Source organism: Coregonus clupeaformis, chromosome 39 (assembly GCF_020615455.1).
Source record: "Coregonus clupeaformis isolate EN_2021a chromosome 39, ASM2061545v1, whole genome shotgun sequence".
NCBI classification, from domain to species: domain Eukaryota; kingdom Metazoa; phylum Chordata; class Actinopteri; order Salmoniformes; family Salmonidae; genus Coregonus; species Coregonus clupeaformis.
Window position 1 is genome coordinate 6055732 of NC_059230.1, and position 21921 is coordinate 6077652.

The following is a 21921-nucleotide window of genomic DNA, read 5'->3' on the forward strand; positions in this document are numbered from 1 at the left end:
ACCAGAGGGAGGCAAATACACGTTTATTCAACAGAGGACGTTGACATGGTCATATGAAGGTCTGGATGGCTGTCTTCTGACTTCTAAAACGGTGGGAAATCAATAAAATAAGTTATGTAGACATATACATATTAATAATATATATTATATTTATATTTTTCATATACGTATTTTCTTAAGTCATTCTCGATTTCCGGGACTGTCAGCTTAAGAGGTGTTTAACCCTCTGTCGTTCAAATAGTTTATTTGCGTTGGAGAGAAAAAAACGTAATTGGATATTCTTTGTGTCAGTACTGATAGCTCTGCGGCTAACCTAATAGTGGGCATTTATGCTAAAAGTTAATGCAAATTTAGCCTCTGAAATAAAATCACTGTGAAGTCATGAAAGGAGTTCTACATGATAGCTCTCCTTTTCTCTGTCTGTGTCGACCAAAGTCTGTGTGTGTGCCGACCTGAGTCTGTGTGTGTGCCGACCTGAGTCTGTGTGTGTACCGACCAAAGTCTGTGTGTGTGCCGACCAAAGTCTGTGTCTGTGCCGACCAAAGCAATTGTGTTTAAAAGCCAGACGGGGTCTCTGTGTGTGTGTGTCACCCAAAATGGCACCCTGTTCCCGACGTAGTGCACTACTTTAGACCGGAATCCTATGGGCACTGGTCAAAAGTAGTGCACTATATATGGAATAGGGAACAGGGTGCCATTTGGAATGCATCCTCTGTCTCGTTCTTAGACGTTCCACCACTAGAAAAACAACAGTGCAGCATGACATCATTGCTGAGAACCAAATGTGTCAGATTAGTCACAATGTCAACTGGATTAGAACTGGAATGGCTGATGGGTTGGTACATTCAGTCAGCGCTCAACACACACACACACACACACACACACACACACACACACACACACACACACACACACACACACACACACACTCTCACACACACACTCACACTCTCACACACACACACACACACACACACACACTCTCACACACACACACACACACACACACACTCACACACACACACACACACACACACTCACACACACACACACACACACACACTCTCACATACACACACACACACACACACACACACACACACACATCTCACACTCTACACACACACACTCTACACACACACACTCTCTCACACACACACACACACACACACACACACACACACTCACACACACACACACACACACACACACACACACACACACACACACTCATGCACACATACAGGCACACACACTCTTCTCCCTCTATACACACACATACAAACACACAAAAAGGCCACATAACCATAACCTCGGTGGCACACAGACACAGTGGTGAAAAAAAGTACCCCATTTTCATAGTTGAGTAAAAGTAAAGATACCTTAATAGAAAGTTACTCAAGTAAAAGTGAAAGTCAGCCAGCAAAATACTACTTGAGTAAAAGTCTAAAAGTATTTGGTTTTAAATATACTTAAGTATCAAAAGTAAATGTAATTGTTAAAATATACTTAAGTGTCAAAAGTAAAAGTAAAAGTATAAATCATTTGAAATTCCTTATATTAAGCAAAGCATACGGTACCATTTTCTTGTTTTTAAAAATGTATGTATAGCCAGGGGCAAACCCCAACACTCAGACATTATTTACAAAAGATGCATTTGTGTTTAGTGAGTCCTCCAGGCCAGAGGCAGCAGGGACGACCACGTGTTCTCTTGATAAGTGCAATTTTCCTGTCCTGCTAAGCATTCAAAATATAACGAGTACTTTTGGGTGTCAGGGAAAATGTATGGAGTAAAAAGTACAATATTTTCTTTAGGAATGTAGTGAAGTTAAAGTTGTCAAAAATATAAATAGTAAAGTGATGTACAGATACTCCAAAAAACTACTTAAGTAGTATTTTAAAGTATTTTTACTTAAGTACTTTACACCACTGCACAGACAATCCACACACACACACACTCACACACCCTACCTTGACCCCCCGGACTCTGAACTCAGTGAGAGCGCGGTGCATCTTGGCTGCAGCGGTGGACATGTCTTTCCCTGAGGCGATGACTTTGACCAGCAGAGAATCATAGTGGGGGGAGATCACAGCTCCAGGAAAGGCAGAGGCTGAGTCTAGACGTATCCCCATCCCCTCACCGCTACGGAACACCTGGAAGAGTGAGGAGAGAGGGATGAGGAGCGGAGAGGAGAGGAGAGGAGAGGAGAGGAGGGAGAGGAGGAGAGAGGGAGGAGAGAGAGAGAGGAGAGGGAGAGGAGAGGAGGAGGAGAGGAGAGGAGAGGAGAGGGAGAGGAGAGGAGAGAGGAGAGGAGAGGAGAGGGAGAGGAGAGGAGAGGGAGAGGAGAGGAGAGGAGAGGAGAGGAGAGAGGGAGAGGAGAGGGAGGGGGAGGAGAGGGGGAGGGAGAGGAGGGAGGAGAGGAGAGGGAGAGGGAGAGGAGAGGAGAGGAGAGGAGAGAGGTTGGGGTGAGTGAGAAAGAAGATAGCAACGGGTGAGGGGATAGGGGGATATTGGATTATTGAGGAGAGAAGGATGAGGTCATATTGTATGAAATACTCAACTATCACACTATAACAAAGTGATGAGGAAGAATTGTATAATTAAACTTTAACCTTCTTAATTGACCCTTCGCTAAGCCCCCGCATCCTTGGTTACGGTTGCAACCTCGGACAACATGTTCCCGGGAAGCCTCATTCCCCACTAAACTAGTGGAGAAAACCCCTCACAATGACCTATGAACTGTGTTTTTAATAAACAATTCAATTAAACAGACCATACTAATCAGGAGACTCGGGTATGTTGTGGTTGACTGTCATTACAATTGCTTCACGGGAACCTGGTAAAAATAGGTTTTTTTTAAAGGACGTTTTTAATGTGGCTAGCCACAGGATGGCTCTTCTGAATGCACGGTGTCCACCCACTCTGCCCAGAGTGGATGAAAACACACTTTGGTGATGAAATGTCACTTATGTTATAAAATACATTTACCAAAACAAATATGAATATTCATTTTTCGAACCGTTCAGTGGGGTCTTTCTCAAAACTTTCATTAACATTATATCCAAAAAGTCGGATTTTTGTTACCTAATACATCCAATAATAAGCACCGAGCTCTGTTGACATGGCGGTGCAGATTTCTTGTAGCAACTTTTGAGGATTTTATATGTCGAGGTGGTCGTCTTCAAAGTTGTTTCGGTGGGGTCGCAAAAAGCTAAATTAGCATGACACGAGCTGAATTAAGTGCAAAAAGGTGTTCCGTTGACATTTAACAGATGCTTGGTTTTCTGAGAAATCTTCAAAAAATAACAGGAATTTTGCATTGATATGAAAAGTGTATACTAAAATATGTGACGTCTCAAAATCGATATCTATCTTACCACTATATTGTTCATCGGTTTTAGCTGATGAGAGGATATTTTCCTAATTTTTGACCACTTTTTTTTCTCCTTCTGACCTCTACTGATTTAGTCACCCTAACATGAGATTTGGACCATTGTTTTTTTGTTTTTTTGAGGATTATCTACACAATTATCATATTATTTTACCTATTGGTCAAAAATATGTGTTTTTTGATTGGACACTACACTGCATCAGCATGCTGAAGGAGCTAACCACTTTTGGAGCTAATGCTAATCAAATCATATCCTGTCGGCAGCAGATGAGAGTTCTATTCATAATAAAGCTAACTTAGCTAATGTTAGCTAACATACATTTGGAGCTAGCTAGCGAGAAACTTTTTCAATGGTGGCCAGTGCAGCTAACTAACCGGCTAGCAAACAATGTAACAAAAGTATAATTTCTGATTTTGAAAGGAATTTCAGGAATCACAGTAGCAAGTACTCCTGGTGCACTGTTCAATGATTTATCCATTTAAAACCTTTTTTATTTTTATTTTTATGAAAGCTCTCAGTGTTTGCCACTGCCCTCATCAGCTTCCTTGCGTTTGAAATGTGAGCTAGTCCGAGGCTGGTCAGACTAGAGGGAGAGTTGCTAATCCAACAGAGCGCTGCAATTGGTTACCTCCCAAAAAAAATTCTGGAGCGGGGCTTAGCAAAGGGTATATCTCTATTTGCACATAATCTCTTGCACATCTAGCATTCCAGTGTTAATACTAATTGTAATTATTTTGCACTATAGCCTATTTATTGCCTTACCTCCATAACTTGCTACATTTGCACACACTGTATATATATTTTCTCTTGTATTTTTTGACTTTATGTTATTTTTTACCCCATATGTAACTCTGTGTTGTTGTTTTTATCGCACTGCTATGCTTTATCTTGGCCAGGTCGCAGTTGTAAATGAGAACTTGTTCTCAACTGGCTTACCTGGTTAAATAAAGGTGAAATTAAAAAAAATTTAAAAAAAAAGGGTAAATTGTCTCTTGAGGAAATTGGTATTTCCATTGCCAATACATTATACAGACAGACACATATTGTATTGAGTTCTGCCATCTCTGAAATCATTTAGCTATAACATTTTAAAGGTAGAGTTGTAAAAGTCAATGTCAGTGTTGTACACTGTGTAGATATAGGCCTGACTGTGCTCTTGTGCTCCAACCGTACCGTACTAATTGTCCCTAAGGACAATACAATGTCAATACATTATACAGACAGACAGAAAGACACATATTGCATTGAGTTCTGCCCTCACTGAAGGACTCATTGGCTTTTATACAATGGAAGTATATTTTTTGAAAAAAGTAATTTCCTACTTCACAAGGAACGGATCTGGTTTTAATCCGTACACCTTCGTTTCAGACTATAGATTTCAAACAACAGAAGACAATGTTTGCACGGCTTTTATCCAATAGGAGTCCTTCGTTTTTTTTTTTACTCCAGCACACTGGCTGGAATCCACAATGTATGTAATTACTGAAAGTCTGTCTAAGTCTGTCATCTGCTGCTTCACAATGCATCTAATTTATGGATTTCAAACCAACATTTCCATCAAACAATAGAAGCCAATAACAGAATGTATGTATGAATGTCTCCTCTCCTCTCCTCTCCTCTCCTCTCCTCTCCTCTCCTCTCCTCTCCTCTCCTCTCCTCTCCTCTCCTCTCCTCTCCGCACACGCATGCACACACACACACACACATGCACACACACACACATGCATGGACACACACATGCATATACACACACACACACACACACACACGCATGCACGCACACATGGGTTAGGGGCCAAGGTCTGTTAATCTTTGACTCATAGAATCCCAGCGGCGTTCCATCATTCCGGAATTATTCCCAGTGTCCACATTGATCAGCAGAAATCCAATTATCCCAGGTTGCATCCCAAATGGCACCCTATTCCCTATATAGTGCACTACTTTCGACCAGGGCCCTTAGGGAATAGGTTGCCATTTGATATGCACTCCCTTAAGCCACTTAAAACCTGCTAAACTCTGATGCCCTCTGGTGGCATTTTCTAAACAACACATAATATTGTATACTGCCCTCATAAAGTACATTTAGGTTCCAAAACTATAAGTCCTACAAACACATACTCAGTGATGTTAGAAAGGTAACAACTGTGGAATACTGTGTCAGAAACAATGTAACTACATAGATACAGAGAGAGAGAGAGATACAGCAGGCCAAAACTTGAATATACCTTTATTTTTATTTATTTAAAAAAAAAAATTGGGGGGGGTTTGGGACCCCCCCCAATTGTCCCCATGTTGGGGAATAAGAGATTTGAAAGTCTAGTTTTGAGAAAAAAATTATGTCACCAATTACTGTTCCAAAATAATTTACCTAATGGTGACGCTCTAAACTTGCGCAAATTCCCATTGGAACACCGCCATTTTAAAAGTACAGGGCTTGTGCAACATGCCATACCTTTTCTGTCTTACAGGAATTATATATATATGAGGAGAAAGCTGAAGTCTCTACCTATCCATTAAATGTATCCTCTGTCTGACTCCCAGTTCGTCCACTAGAAAGCAGTAGCTATGGCTATCCAACACTGGAACTCTTCCAAGTCAAAGGTAAGCTTTTGGTTTTTTACTAATTTATTGCCACGTGGGCCCACCGGTGTAACTGCTAAACTGCTTACTACACTGTACACTGTACTGCGTGATTGTAGCGGGTTTACTAACACGTTAGTTCCAGTAGCTATGTTGACTATAAGGTGGCAACGCTGTGTGTGGCGGTTAGCAGTCATGATATGGTTTTGGCTTTGAAAGGTTTTTTCGTCTGGTCACAGACAGCTGATGTGTTGTTCGCTGAAGTCTACAAGCGAAGGGAAAAGGTGAGAGGAGGAGTGCGAGTAAATAGTAGCGAGAAGGAATTATATACAGTAAACAAGGAGAAAAATGATCATGGTGTTTTATGTGGCTGCTATGAAAATGAAAGTGAACTGTGTTTGCATGTGATCAGGGGTGTATTCGTTCCGTCGATTCTGTTGAAAAAAACGTTTCTTAAAACGGAAGCAAATGGAACGAAATGGGGATAAAACATACCTGAATTTAACCAATGGGAAACTCTAATTTCTAACTGTTTGGACGTATGATTACACCCTAGATCAGCTAGATGCAGGAAAGAGTGTGCAAGGCGGTATTGAATGTGTCAATATCTGTCACCTTGATTACTCCAATCTTTCTCTCGACCTGTGCACCAACGTCGTAAACTTTCATTCCTAGGCTAGGTTGCAGCAACCTCATGATGGGTATAGGGAACATTTCAGTATCGTGTAGTAGCCTAAACCTATCGATGTTACATTGAGCTGGGTGAGTGGAATATGAATGACGGCCATCCAATATGCTGTAATAGAAATAAGGCCATGCTCATAAAAAATAAATAATCCTCCCTCATGTTCAATGGCCACTGGTGCTTCTACAGCTACTTTGCTTGCTCTTTGGGGTTTTATGCTGGGTTTCTGTATAAAGCACTCTGTTTATACATCTATATTCATATATTGATGAAGGACTTTATACAGTGGGGAAAAAAAGTATTTAGTCAGCCACCAATTGTGCAAGTTCTCCCACTTAAAAAGATGAGAGAGGCCTGTAATTTTCATCATAGGTACACGTCAACTATGACAGACAAAATGAGGAAAAAAAACCCAGAAAATCACATTGTAGGATTTTTAATGAATTTATTTGCAAATTATGGTGGAAAATAAGTATTTGGTCAATAACAAAAGTTTCTCAATACTTTGTTATATACCCTTTGTTGGCAATGACACAGGTCAAACGTTTTCTGTAAGTCTTCACAAGGTTTTCACACACTGTTGCTGGTATTTTGGCCCATTCCTCCATGCAGATCTCCTCTAGAGCAGTGATGTTTTGGGGCTGTCGCTGGGCAACACAGACTTTCAACTCCCTCCAAAGATTTTCTATGGGGTTCAGATCTGGAGACTGGCTAGGCCATTCCAGGACCTTGAAATGCTTCTTACGAAGCCACTCCTTCGTTGCCCGGGCGGTGTGTTTGGGATCATTGTCATGCTGAAAGACCCAGCCACGTTTCATCTTCAATGCCCTTGCTGATGGAAGGAGGTTTTCACTCAAAATCTCACAATACATGGCCCCATTCATTCTTTCCTTTACACGGATCAGTCGTCCTGGTCCCTTTGCAGAAAAACAGCCCCAAAGCATGATGTTTCCACCCCCATGCTTCACAGTAGGTATGGTGTTCTTTGGATGCAACTCAGCATTCTTTGTCCTCCAAACACGACGAGTTGAGTTTTTACCAAAAAAGTTCTATTTTGGTTTCATCTGACCATATGACATTCTCCCAATCCTCTTCTGGATCATCCAAATGCACTCTAGCAAACTTCAAACGGGCCTGGACATGTACTGGCTTAAGCAGGGGGACACGTCTCGCACTGCAGGATTTGAGTCCCTGGCGGCGTAGTGTGTTACTGATGGTAGGCTTTGTACTTTGGTCCCAGCTCTCTGCAGGTCATTCACTAGGTCCCCCCGTGTGGTTCTGGGATTTTTGCTCACCGTTCTTGTGATCATTTTGACCCCACGGGGTGAGATCTTGCGTGGAGCCCCCAGATCGAGGGAGATTATCAGTGGTCTTGTATGTCTTCCATTTCTAATAATTGCTCCCACAGTTGATTTCTTCAAACCAAGCTGCTTACCTATTGCAGATTCAGTCTTCCCAGCCTGGTGCAGGTCTACAATTTTGTTTCTGGTGTCCTTTGACAGCTCTTTGGTCTTGGCCATAGTGGAGTTTGGAGTGTGACTGTTTGAGGTTGTGGACAGGTGTCTTTTATACTGATAACAAGTTCAAACAGGTGCCATTAATACAGGTAGCGAGTGGAGTACAGAGGAGCCTCTTAAAGAAGAAGTTACAGGTCTGTGAGAGCCAGAAATCTTGCTTGTTTGTAGGTGACCAAATACTTATTTTCCACCATAATTTGCAAATAAATTCATAAAAAATCCTACATTGTAAATTCCTGGAAATTTTTTTCTCAATTTGTCTGTCATAGTTGACGTGTACCTATGATGAAAATTACAGGCCTCTCTCATCTTTTTAAGTTGGAGAACTTGCACAATTGGTGGCTGACTAAATACTTTTTTTCCCCACTGTATATACAGTTGAAGTCGGAGGTTTACATACACCTTAGCCAAATACATTTAAACTCAGTTTTTCACAATTCCTGACATTTAATCCTAGTAAAAATTCCCTGTTTTAGGTCAGTTAGTACCACCACTTTATTTTAAGAATGTGAAATGTCAGAATAATAGTAGAGAGAAATGATTTATTTCAGCTTTTATTTCTTTCATCACATTCCCAGTGGGTCAGAAGTTTACATACACTCTATTAGTATTTGGTAGCGTTGCTACTAAATTGTTTAACTTGGGTCAAACGTTTCGGGTAGCCTTCCACAAGCTTCCCACAATAAGTTGGGTGAATTTTGGCCCATTGCTCCTGACAGAGCTGGTGTAACTGAGTCAGGTTTGTAGGCCTCCTTGCTCGCACACGCTTTTTCAGTTCTTACCACATATTTTCTATAGGATTGAGGTCAGGGCTTTGTGATGGCCACTCCAATACCTTGACTTTGTTGTCTTTAAGCCATTTTGCCACAACTTTGGAAGTACGCTTGGGGTCATTGTTCATTTGGAAGACCCATTTGCGACCAAGCTTTATCTTCCTGACTGATGTCTTGAGATGTTGCTTCAATATATCTACATAATTTTCCTTCCTCATGATGCCATCTATTTTGTGAAGTGCACCAGTCCCTCCTGCAGCAAAGCACCCCCACAGCATGATGCTGCCACCCCCGTGCTTCACGGCTGGGATGGTCTTCTTCGGCTTGCAAGCAGCCCCCTTTTTCCTCCAAACATAATGATGGTCATAATGGCCAAACAGTTCTGTTTTTGTTTCATCAGACCAGAGGACATTTCTTCAAAAAGTACAATCTTTGTCCCCATGTGCAGCTGCAAACCGTAGTCTGGCTTTTTTATGGCGGTTTTGGAGCAGGGGCTTCTTTCTTGCTGAGCGGCCTTTCAGGTTATGTCGATATAGGACTCGTTTTACTGTGGATATAGATATTTTTGTACCTGTTTCCTCCAGCATCTTCACAAGGTCCTTTGCTGTTGTTCTGGGATTGATTTGCAGTTTTTGCACCAAAGTACATTCATCTCTAGGAGACAGAACACGTCTCCTTCCAGAGCGGTATGACAGCTGCATGGTCCCATGGTGTTTATACTTGCATACTATTGTTTGTACAGATGAACGTGGTACCTTCAGGTGTTTGGAAATTGCTCCCAAGGATGAACCAGATTTGTGGAGGTCTACAATTTTTTCTGAGGTCTTGGCTGATTTCTTTTGATTTTCCCATGATGTCAAGCAAAGAGGCACTGAGTTTGAAGGTAGGTCTTGAAATACATCCACATGTACACCTCCAATTGACTCAAATGATGTCAATTAGCCTATCAGAAGCCTCTAAAGCCATTACATAATTTTCTGGAACTTTCCAAGCTGTTTAAAGGCACAGTCAACTTAGTGTATGTAAACCTCTGACCCACTGGAATTGTGATACAGTGAATTATAAGTGAAATAATCTGTCTGTAAACAATTGTTGGAAAAACTACTTGTGTTATGCACAAAGTAGATGTCCTAACCGACTTGCCAAAACTATATTTTGTTAACAATAAATGTGTGGAGTGGTTGAAAAACAAGTTTTAATGACTCCAACCTAAGTGTATGTAAACTTGCGACTTCAGCTGTACATCTGCTGATGAAGGGCTTTATAAATACATCTGCTGATGAAGGGCATTATAAATACATCTTCTGATGAAGGGCTTTATATATACACATCTGCTGATGCAGGGCTTTATATATACGGGCTCCCGAGTAGCGCAGCGGTCTAAAGCACTGCATCTCAGTGCTTGAGGCGTCACTACAGACCCCCTGGTTCGATTTCCAGGCTGTATCACAACCGGTCGTGATTGGGAGTCCCATAGGGAGGCACACAATTGGACCAGCGTCGTCCGGGTTTGGCCGGTGTAGGCCGTCATTGTAAATAATAATTTGTTCTTAACTGACTTGCCTAGTTAAATAAAAAAATTAAAATATACAGTGCATTCGGAAATAATTTTTCCACATTTTGTTACGTTACAGACTTATTCAAAAATTGTTTTTGGTTTTTTTACATCATCAATCTTCACACAATACCCAGTAATGACAAAGCAAAAACAGGTTTTTAGAAATGTTTGCAAATGTTGCAGGTCTCTCCAGAGATGTTCGATCGGGTTCAAAACCGGGCTCCGGCTAGGCCATTCAAAGACATTTAGACTTGTCCCGAAGCCACTCCTGCATTGTCTTGGCTGTGTGCGCTGTCCTGTTGGAAGATTAACCTTCACCTGATGGTTAATCAGTCTGATGTCCTGAGCGCTCTGGAGCAGGTTTTCATCAAGGATCTCTCTGTACTTTGCTCCGTTCACCTTTCCCTCGATCCTGACTAGTCTCCCAGTCCCTGCCGCTGAAAACCATCCCCACAGCATGATGCTGCCACCCCCATGCTTCACCCTAGGGATGGTGCCAGGGTTTCCTCCAGACGTGACGCTTGGCAATCAGGCCAAAGAGTTCAATCTTGGTTTCATCAGACCAGAGAATCTCTTTTAGGTGCCTTTTGATTCCAGGTGAAAGCTATGACCCCCTAATTGATGTCACTTGTTAAATCCACTTCAATCAGTGTAGATGAAGGGGAGAAGACAGGTTAAATAAGGATTTTTAAGCCTTGAGACAATTGAGACATGGGTTGTGTTATGTGTGCCATTCAGAGGGTGAAACAAGGCAAGACAAAATATGTGCCATATACCCTGAGTTTACAAAAACATTAAGAACACCTTCCTAATATTGAGTTGTTACATGTTTATTGCCATTTAAAAAATGGACACCGTTAATCAGGTCTCCATTTCTTCACCGCGTGGAACCATTTAAGCGCACACGTTTCCACACAGACCCTTTTAAGCACAGAACACGACACGAAACACAGCTACAGTCAATGCCTTTAGCTACATCACTGAAGACCGTGTGACAAAATGATTTAAAAGTTATGCCCAATATTACCGGAGTTCTGTTTTTGTCCAGGGCCGTTTTAAACTACTCGCGAGCTGCTCTTTTTTTGGTTTAATAACAAATTACATTGTTTAGCTAGTCATGTTACCTAGCTAGCTACACACACACACACACACACACACACACTCACACACTCACACATACTCACACACTCACACACACTCACACACACTCACACTCGCACACACACATGAAATAATTTACTTAAATACTTATTTGAATCCACCAATCAAATGTACAAAAAAAGGATCCAAACATTTCAAAGGTCTCTGTATTCATGGCACTCAAGGGTACAGAAAGTACCTCCTTCTCCAAACAGCTAGGCTGCCCACGACAGCTGAAACAGAGCAGTACCTAGCCAATTTCTTTGCCCTAGTTTTTTGTCAGGCCCGCAATCTGGAGGCCACGCCCTGCAAGCCTGTGTACGTGGCCGAGACTGCCAAATATCAGTGCCACCAGCTTGCACCTACACGAGGCTGTCCAAGCCACGAGGGGCTGGTATTTAAGCAGCTTCACGGCAACGCCTGCTCCATGTAGCCGTCAAAAACACACACACACACACACACACACACACACACACACACACACACACACACACACACACACATACAGGTTTAAGTACTGTTAAAGCTTCAGGCTTCAAAGTGGATCTTCCAGCAAGACAATAAAGCATCCCTCATCTCTCTCTCCTCTCTCTCCTCTCTCTTCTCTCTCTCTCTTCTCTCTCTCTCTCTCTCTCTCTCGCTCTCACTCTCTTTCGCTCTCTCTATGTCTCAAGTTTTCGGGACAGTCTCCTGCTGCGCTAGAGAACAAGGAAGACAGGCCTTGTCTAACACCTGTCAAGTTACTGCCAATTAAACTCACATACAGAGAGAGAAAGACAGAGAGAGAGGAAAAAAGACAGAGAGAGAAAAAGAGAGAGAGAGAGAGGTAGAGAGAGATAAGTAGAGAGAGAGAGAGAGAGAGAGGGGTAGAGAGTGAGAGTAGAGCGAGAGAGAGAGAGAGAGAAAGAGAGCGAGAGACAGACACAGAGAGAGAGAAAGAGACACAGAGAGAGAAAGAGGGAGAGAGAGACAGACACAGAGAGAGAGACAGACACAGAGAGAGACAGACAGAGAGAGAGAAACAGACACAGAGAGAGAGAGAAAGAGAGCGAGACAGACAGACACATAGAGAGAGAGAGAGAGAGAGAGAGAGAGAGAGAGAGAGAGAGAGAGAGAGAGAGAAACAAAACACAAAATGTTTCTGAAAAATGGTTTGATAACGAATGTAAAACAATTAGAAAACACCAAAGACAAATGTCAAATGAAAAACATAAGCAGCAAATCAACCCAGAGCTACGCTATGAATATTTTGAAACTCTGAAACAGTATAATCATACACTGAAACACAAGAAATTGAATTATACCAATTAAGACATTTTATGAAATCGAAAACGCAATTGACCAAACCCGTTCTGAAACTTTTAATTTTTTAAGGAAAACGTATTTTGATAATCTATACAAAAATATCCCACAAAAAGACTTAGAACATAACCAATTATAAATTCACGAAAAATGTATAATCCTTGAATCAGTCATTAAAAACAACCAAAATCCATTAGATTACCCAAAAAGCCCAACAAGAACTAAATGAAAAGCTAAAATCTATAAAACCAAAGAAGGCTTGTGGTCCAGAATTAGCAGACATGTTGGACCATTCTGCAGCCCCAGGACTCACACTATTTGACACAGTGGTAAAATACCTGCTATATGCTGATGACTTGGAACTTCTATCACCAACCAAAGGTCTTCAACAGAATATTTATATTCTAGAGCAACATAATAACGCCATAATTGGGCCCTGGCAGTAAATGTATAAAAAACTAAAATCATGATTTTCCAGAAAATAACAGATGTCTGGAACACAAATATAAATTCACCTTGAACAACACCATAATTGAACATACTAAAAATTACTCAAAACCTTGGTCTGACCATATCTGCATCAGGAAACTTTAATATAGCAGTAAAATGCACTCAAAGAAAAAGCCTGCAGAGCATTTTATTGTATGCAATAAAAATGAAATTATTCAAAATCAACATTAGAATTTGGAGCAGAATATTCGACAGCGTAATCCTACCAATAGATCTATATGGAAGTGAGGTTTGGGGGCCACTCAATAAACTGGACTTTAAAATGTGGGACAAACATCCAATTGAAACCCTACATGCAGAATTCAGTCAGAAAATTCTACAAGTCCAAAGAAATACAGCAACTAATGCATGTAGGGCAGAATTGGGCAGCTTTCCAGTGGTAATGAAAATACAAAAAATATCATTAAAATGTTGGCTACACCTAAATTCAAATCCAAATGCAAGTCTCCAATTTAAAGCACTTCAAACCAACTATATTGCTATATGGCCCTAAAAAGAGAATATGGATTGGCTGATTATCTCTACTCTGTCAGAGATACGAAGCAGAGACAGATCCTTACCAAGTACAGGCTGAGTGATAAAAACCAGCAGAGAGTGAGAAAGATGAGATGGGTGAGGCAGAGAGAGAAGAGAGAGAGGGGGAGAGAGGGGGAGAGAGATAGAGAGAGGGGGGGGAGAGAGAGACCTTTGGAAACTTGGCTTGTCTCTAGGGTAATTGTATAACTATGTAACCGACAACTACGGATGAAGACTGTGAATAAAATAAAATAACAGTCATAACCATTCTAATACCAATCTAAGGCGGCAGGTAGCTTAGTGGTTAAGAGCGTTGTGCCAGTAACCGAAAGGTCGCTGGTTCTAATCCCTGAGCCGACTAGGTGAAAAATCTGTCGATGTGCCCTTGAGCAAGGCACTTAACCCCTAATTGCTCCTGTAAGTTGCTTTGGATAAGAGTGTCTGCTAAATGACTAAAATGTAAATACATTCATTGCATTCATTGAAGTGGTAATGGTAGTAGCAGGGATAGTATTAATGTTAACAGTGGCGGCTCCTGAAAAAATCCTCAGGGGGGGCAATTTTTCTGATGATTTAGGTGACCTACACACATTTTAAAAAAGATATGTCCAGCAACAACATGAAGACAGGGGCAGCATATAAGTCAATACCAGAAGCATTTATTGACTGATCTCAAAAGTGTTGGCTTACCAGGGTTGGTGGAGCCCTCAGTTTCATCTTTGCCTCACAAAGCTAACTCAAACACTCCGCAAAACTTGTCCACCAGTATCTGTCTTTTTATCTCACGTTGTACATCTCTTAAAGCCTGTCTATCACCCCCAGCATAAACTGCCTTCTTCCTATCAAGTAGTGATTTTAGATGTTTTGATACCCAAGGCTTGTTGTTAGGGAAGATTTTACAGGTCTTAGTAGGCACAACTGACTCAACACAGAAGTTTACATAGTCTGAAATAACCTCTGTGAGTTCATCCAGATCAGAGCTGCTGTCCTCAAATACCTCCCACATTGTACAGTCAAAACACCCCAAGTGATACTGTTGTCATTCCAGATCTGGACAGTTTTAACTGTGGGTTTCTCCCTCTCCAGGAGGCGACAGTAAATTGGCCTGAGGTAGACCACATTGTGGTCTGATGTCCCCAGAGGAGGTCTGGTGGTGGCAGAGAACGCCTTTGGTATTGTCCCATAGCACAAATCAAGAGTCCTATTTTTCCTAGTGTGACATTTCACATACTGATGGTATGTGCGCAAGACTTTGTGCAAGGTACAGTTGTTAAAATCCCCTAAAATAAATTTGGGTGCGTCGGGGGAGATGGATTCCAGTTTCTGTGACAGATTATAAATAATCTCTGATGCCTTTGTTATATTAGCTTTTGGTTGAATGTACACAACGGTAACAAACAATTGGGGGAACTCACGGGGCAGATAGTAAGGTCGCAGTGACACAGAAAGCAGTTCAATGTCGGGGGTACAGAGTCGCTCTCTTACCAGGATCGATTTACACCACTGGTCGCTGACAAGCAGGCAGACGCCCCGCCGTGAAGTTTCCCTGTGACTGTCAGTTCGCGGTCCGCTCTGACCAGGGTGAAGCCGGCCGGCTCCACTTCTCTGTCCGGGACTCTGTCATCCAGCCAAGTCTCAGTAAATGCCAGCAAACAGGCCTCCCGATATTCGTGTTGGAAGCGCAGATTCGCTGACAACTCATCCGCTTTCCCCCTCAGTGACTGGGCATTAATCAGCAAGGTGGTGGGTAAGGGAAGTTTGTTCTTAATTTTTTTAAGTCGTTGTCTGATTCCCCCGCGTTTTCCACGTTTGCATTTGGGTTTGTAATCCACTCGCAGACAATCAGGTATTAGATGGGCCATTGGGATATCCATCGCGTTCGTATTTGAGTTGCATTGTAGTAAAAACTCCCTGCTGTATTGGATTCCGCTGCCAGCAGCGTTTTCATTATTTAGTCCGTTCGTAGCGGGTATGTACACGATCAACAAGATCAGTCCAACACCGTGACCCCACCACTGGAAATCCATGGTTGGCAGAATGTTTGTAAACTAAGTGTACAAATTAAAAACATAAAATAACGCCACTAAGTGTACAAATTAAAAACATAAGATAACGCCACACCAAACGTCACACACACTGCAGGTCGCAACAGAGACGCTGCTACCCGCTCTTTTCTTAGTTACGTTCATGGTTATGTTACGTATGACGAAAGCGCGTAAGTGCAAGCCCTCAGAAACCCATAGAGATTGTATTGAAAGCTCTGAAATTTGAAAAAATAGATTTTACATGGGAGTCTATGACAGACTTCTGGGCGATTTTCAACCTGACTGAAATCGCCCCAAAAGGGGGGCATTTGAAGCACGACTTTAGCCTGATTGGACATTTAGTGGCAGTGTGGCACTGTGGCAGATCAGACGTCTAGATTACAACACTGATAACTACTGTTGCCGTGATATAATTGATTAGAAAAAAAATCCCTTCCTTTTCCCGTTTGGCAGTGCGTCGCCCATATCGCCCTATTGAACACACCGCCCCTGAATGTTAATAATAGTGGTGGTAGCATTCATCTTAGTAGTAATAATAGTAGCATGTTAATTTTCCATGTTTAGACTTCAACTTATATATTCTAATTTTTTTATTGTTGTTATTTCTTTTATCTTTTTTCTTATTTTTTACTACCATTTAATATAATTATTCTTAATTATTTTAATACAATGTATACTGTATTGTATACCTTGTTGCTTTGGAAACATTGACAGAACGTATTTCATGCCAATAAAGTAGCTTGAGAGAGAGAGAGAGAGAGAGAGAGAGAGAGAGAGAGAGAGAGAGAGAGAGAGAGAGAGAGAGAGAGAGAGAGAGAGAGAGAGACAGACAGAGAGAGAGAGACAGAGAGAGAGAGAGAGCGATTGAGAGATGCGGCCATATTGGATTGTCTGGTTGCTGTGGCTACTGTAGTTGAGCAGACACCTCTTTCTTACATTCTGACAAATACACACACACACACACACACACATCTCCGTCACTGATCAGGTTCTGATATGCCTGACTGAGTCCCACTGGCCAGACAGCCTGGTACACATTTTACAGGTCACAGCCATGTGTGTGTGTGTTGGTGTATGTGTGTGTGTGTGTGTGTGTGTGTGTGTGTGTGTTGGTGTATGTGTGTGTGTGCGTTCAAGCATGTGTGTGTGGATATTAGAACATTGGCCCTGTCTCTCTCTTGCCTGTAGGGTAAGCTTACCCTGTTTGTCCCTGTTACTAATCAAATCATGTCTGGTGCTTGCAGCTCACTAACAGACTGACATCAAGCCTCCATCTTGCTGCTCACTAACAAACTGACATCAAGCCACCATCTTGCTGCTCACTAACAGACTGACATCAAGCCTCCATCTTGCTGCTCACTAACAGACTGACATCAAGCCTCCATCTTGCTGCTCACTAACAGACTGACATCAAGCCTCCATCTTGCTGCTCACTAACAGACTGACATCAAGCCTCCATCTTGCTGCTCACTAACAGACTGACATCAAGTAGCCATGTAGCTCTGTAGCCATGTAGCCATGTAGCCATGTAACCCTGTAGCCATGTAGCCATGTAGCCCTGTAGCCATGTAGCCATGTAGCCATGTAGCCCTGTAGCCCTGTAGCCATGTAGCCCTGTAGCCATGTAGCCATGTAGCCATGTAGCCCTGTAGCCCTGTAGCCCTGTAGCCATGTAGCCCTGTAGCCATGTAGCCCTGTAGCCATGTAGCCCTGTAGCCATGTAGCCTTGTAGACCTGTAGCCCTGTAGCCATGTAGCCATGTAGCCCTGTAGCCATGTAGCCATGTAGCCCTGTAGCCCTGTAGCCCTGTAGCCATGTAGCCATGTAGCCCTGTAGCCCTGTAGCCCTGTAGCCATGTAGCCCTGTAGCCCTGTAGCCATGTAGCCCTGTAGCCATGTAGCCATGTAGCCATGTAGCCCTGTAGCCATGTAGCCCTGTAGCCATGTAGCCATGTAGCCCTGTAGCCATGTAGCCATGTAGCCTTGTAGCCATGTAGCCATGTAGCCATGTATCCATGTAGCCATGGAGCCCTGTAGCCCTGTAGCCATGTAGCCCTGTAGCCATGTAGCCATGTAGCCATGTAGCCATGTAGCCATGTAGCTAAATCCCATCCATTCATCTTATGTTAGTGTTGCAGCACGTCACATCCTAGATATGTGCTCATGGAGGAGTCATGTTGCTAGCTACAGTCCTCCTTCAGCAGCATGTAATGACTATACAGACAGATGTTTCTGTCACCAACTTCTTGATTGATTCTTAACGAAGGTGTGCAACAATCCACATCCCCCATTAGATTCAGTTTAGATGCTCCAAAATCAACTCTTCACTTCCCTATTTCTGCTTTGCAGGTTTGCTCTTTTACCAAAGGATAGACAGGGTGGAAACATAAAGAAAGAGAGAGAGGTAGAGGGATGGTGGAGGAGAGAGAGAGAGAGAGAGAGAGAGAGAGAGAGAGAGAGAGAGAGAGAGAGAGAGAGAGAGAGAGAGAGAGAGAGAGAGAGAGAGAGAGGAGAAAGGTGAGGGGATGGGAGATGGTAGATGGGATGGGAGATGGTAGATGGGATGGGAGATGGTAGATGGGATGGGAGCTGGTAGAGGGGATGGGAGATGGTAGATGGGATGGGAGATGGTAGAGGTGGATGGGAGATGGTAGATGGGATGGGTGATGGTAGATGGGATGGGAGATGGTAGATGGGATGGGAGCTGGTAGAGGGGATGGGAGATGGTAGATGGGATGGGAGATGGTAGAGGTGGATGGGAGATGGTAGATGGGATGGGAGATGGTAGATGGGATGGGAGATGGTAGATGGGATGGGAGATGGTAGATGGGATGGGAGATGGTAGATAGGATGGGAGATGGTAGAGGTGGATGGGAGATGGTAGATGGGATGGGAGATGGTAGATGGTAGATGGGATGGGAGATGGTAGATGGGATGAGAGATGGTAGATGGGATGGGAGATGGTAGAGGTGGATGGGAGATGGTAGATGGGATGGGAGATGGTAGATGGGATGGGAGATGGTAGATGGGATGGGAGATGGTAGATGGGATGGGAGATGGTAGATGGGATGGGAGATGGTAGATGGGATGGGAGATGGTAGAGGTGGATGGGAGATGGTAGATGGGATGGGAGATGGTAGATGGGATGGGAGATGGTAGATGGGATGGGAGATGGTAGATGGGATGGGAGATGGTAGAGGTGGATGGGAGATGGTAGATGGGATGGGAGATGGTAGATGGGATGGGAGATGGTAGATGGGATGGGAGATGGTAGATGGGATGGGAGATGGTAGAGGTGGATGGGAGATGGTAGATGGGATGGGAGATGGTAGATGGGATGGGAGATGGTAGATGGGATGGGAGATGGTAGATGGGATGGGAGATGGTAGATGGGATATGGTAGATGGGATGGGAGATGGTAGATGGGATGGGAGATGGTAGATGGGATGGGAGATGGTTGAGGGGATGGGAGATGGTAGAGGTGGATGGGAGCTGGTAGAGGGTTGGAGCTAGGGCAGTTACGTAGACCGTATTAACACTGGTCAAATTCCACTTGACCGTTTAGTCACAGTAACTAGGCTTCTCCAAGCTCTGATGCTGCTGATGGTCATTAGTAGCCTACCAAACTTGCTAACTGCCTGGTACTCAGCACTCTATTGTCCCTCTAATCACTCTGACATCAATGCAAATGTTTTCGAAATAAAAGCTGAAATAAATCATTCTCTACTATTATTCTGACATTTCACATTCTTAAAATAAAGTGGTGATCTAAACTGACCTAAGACAGGGAATTTTTACTAGGATTAAATGTCAGGAATTGTGAAAAACTGAGTTTAAATGTATTCGGCTAAGGTGTATGTAAACTTCCGACTTCCACTGTATATTATTTAGTATATGTAAAGACAACATTGCATTAAGAATAGTCTGATGGGTGACAATATTAGCCTATCACTTGTGAATGATGTATTATCACTTGTGAATGATGTATTATCACTTGTGAATGATGTATTATCACTCGTGAATGATGTATTATCACTTGTGAATAATGTATTATCACTTGTGAATGATGTATTATCACTTGTGAATAATGTATTATCACTTGTGAATGATGTATTATCACTTGTGAATGATGCCCAGCATGTGCAGTAAGGCAAGAAACAGCGCATGCCTTTTTTTGTGTGACTTTTTAAAATCATAGTTGCACACCTCATGTAGCCTAACCCATAACCTATATGTTTTGATAAGGATTGTATCACAACTAAAGTGGCCAAATAATTTTTTTAATTAAGCACATTAATCCGCTTTACAACCGGTGTAGAACCTACCTGGCATACATGGGCGGCGTGTGAGTTTCAAGTTTGGGGAAGATATTTTTCACCACAAAAATGCACCTTTATAATAAAGTATTGCATGCATAATCGCATTTGCTGTCACTTTTGAGAACATTGTTTTCCCGCTAATTGATTGCATTTTGGAACATTTGCGCTTATAGCCTACTGCCGTGTGCGCATTGCTGCGCTTATAATGTGAAGAAATAGCCTAATATTTATCAACATTTTAAGCTAAACGTTCTGATCTGTTGCATCAGCCTCATTGCTTTTAAAAGGTTTTTTGATGCTAGTGGTTGTATTAATTTAGGATCTATCGCATCCCACAACTGTCCCAGGCGGCAGGTAGCTTAGTGGGTAAGAGCGTTGTGCCAGTAACCGAAAGGTCGCTGGTTCTAATCCCTGAGCCGACTAGGTGAAAAATCTGTCGATGTGCCCTTAAGCAAGGCACTTAACCCTAATTGCTCATGTAAGTCGCTCTGGATAAGAGCGTCTGCTAAATGACAAGAATGTAAATGTCCCAAGTTGATCAATAGAATAGGTCAACTTTTGTACTACGGGGGATAGTAGATTGACACAGGCTAGTGCTTTTGCTGTTCGTTAGGCCTACTCATCTTGTTGGCTGACGAAAAGTTGGCTAAATGTGAACAGTTCTTCTAACATCTTCAATATGCGGCTCGGAATTCGATAAAAGGGACACGCGCAGTTGCGTCCCCGATGTGTCTGTCTTCACTTGTAGCCTACTTCTTAGCTGAGATGCCTGTGAGAAGGACCCGATCACGTGACGGGCATTGGCTAATAAGAATTGAGATATCTGAGAGAGCCATGTGAGTGAGAGGTGCTTCGCGCATGGCAGCCAGGTGAAGAGAATTATAATTATTATATTCAGCCGAAGGGCACAACGCCCACTTTTGCCACAAAAAGGCATGGATTTTTTAGGGGGCATTAAGGCCACAAACTGGGGGAAATTTGAGGCCTGTTGAGAATATTATGAAGTGCTTGTCAAATTGTGAATGAGAGACTGATGAAGTGTGTGCAGTCTGCACAATAAACAAATCAGAGCTCACGCCATTCATGCAACTTTTTTCAAATCATCATTAGAGTTGCATCATGCAGCCTTAGAATGTATTAAACATCTAAACATATAGCCCAACGATTGCATCACAACTAAAGTTGCATAAATAACTCTAAATTAATCATACAGGAGGACTTGTTTCTTTGTTAACCGCTTAACACAGAATAGCCACACGTGATCACTTCCTTGGAAATCGTTTGGAGAAAATATCCTTTCTATTTTCATTCAGCTTTGTTCAATTGTATTCTTCATACTATAAAATAAGAAAAAATAATGGTATGGAATTCTAAGCAAATCTTGTCTGCTAAATTAACTAGTGTAGCCCACAGCCATATGGCATAGCCAGATCAGGACCTAACATAAGGACAACTCAGAGTATGCTATTCTGTTCTTCTGAAATAGACTACATTTTCTTCATATTATGTTTCTTTAGACCTGTCTAAAATAAATAATGGATTTATTGTGATGGTGTAGGCTACGTTCCAAAGGTTTAGGCTATG

The 21921-nt window shown here is 42.4% G+C and overlaps 1 protein-coding gene across 1 annotated transcript in view; it reads right to left on the reverse strand.

Annotated features, from left to right (window-relative positions):
* Nucleotides 1-765: 765 nt before the first annotated feature.
* Nucleotides 766-21921, reverse strand: part of LOC123482855 (pyruvate carboxylase, mitochondrial-like) — a 202578-nt gene continuing 181422 nt past the window's right edge. Inside the window, exons 12-13 of the mRNA XM_045211804.1 lie at nt 1972-2154; nt 766-771 (exon numbers count right to left, since the gene is read on the reverse strand). Of these exons, the coding sequence (XP_045067739.1) occupies nt 766-771; nt 1972-2154 (189 nt within the window). The remainder of the gene's footprint in view (nt 772-1971; nt 2155-21921) is intronic.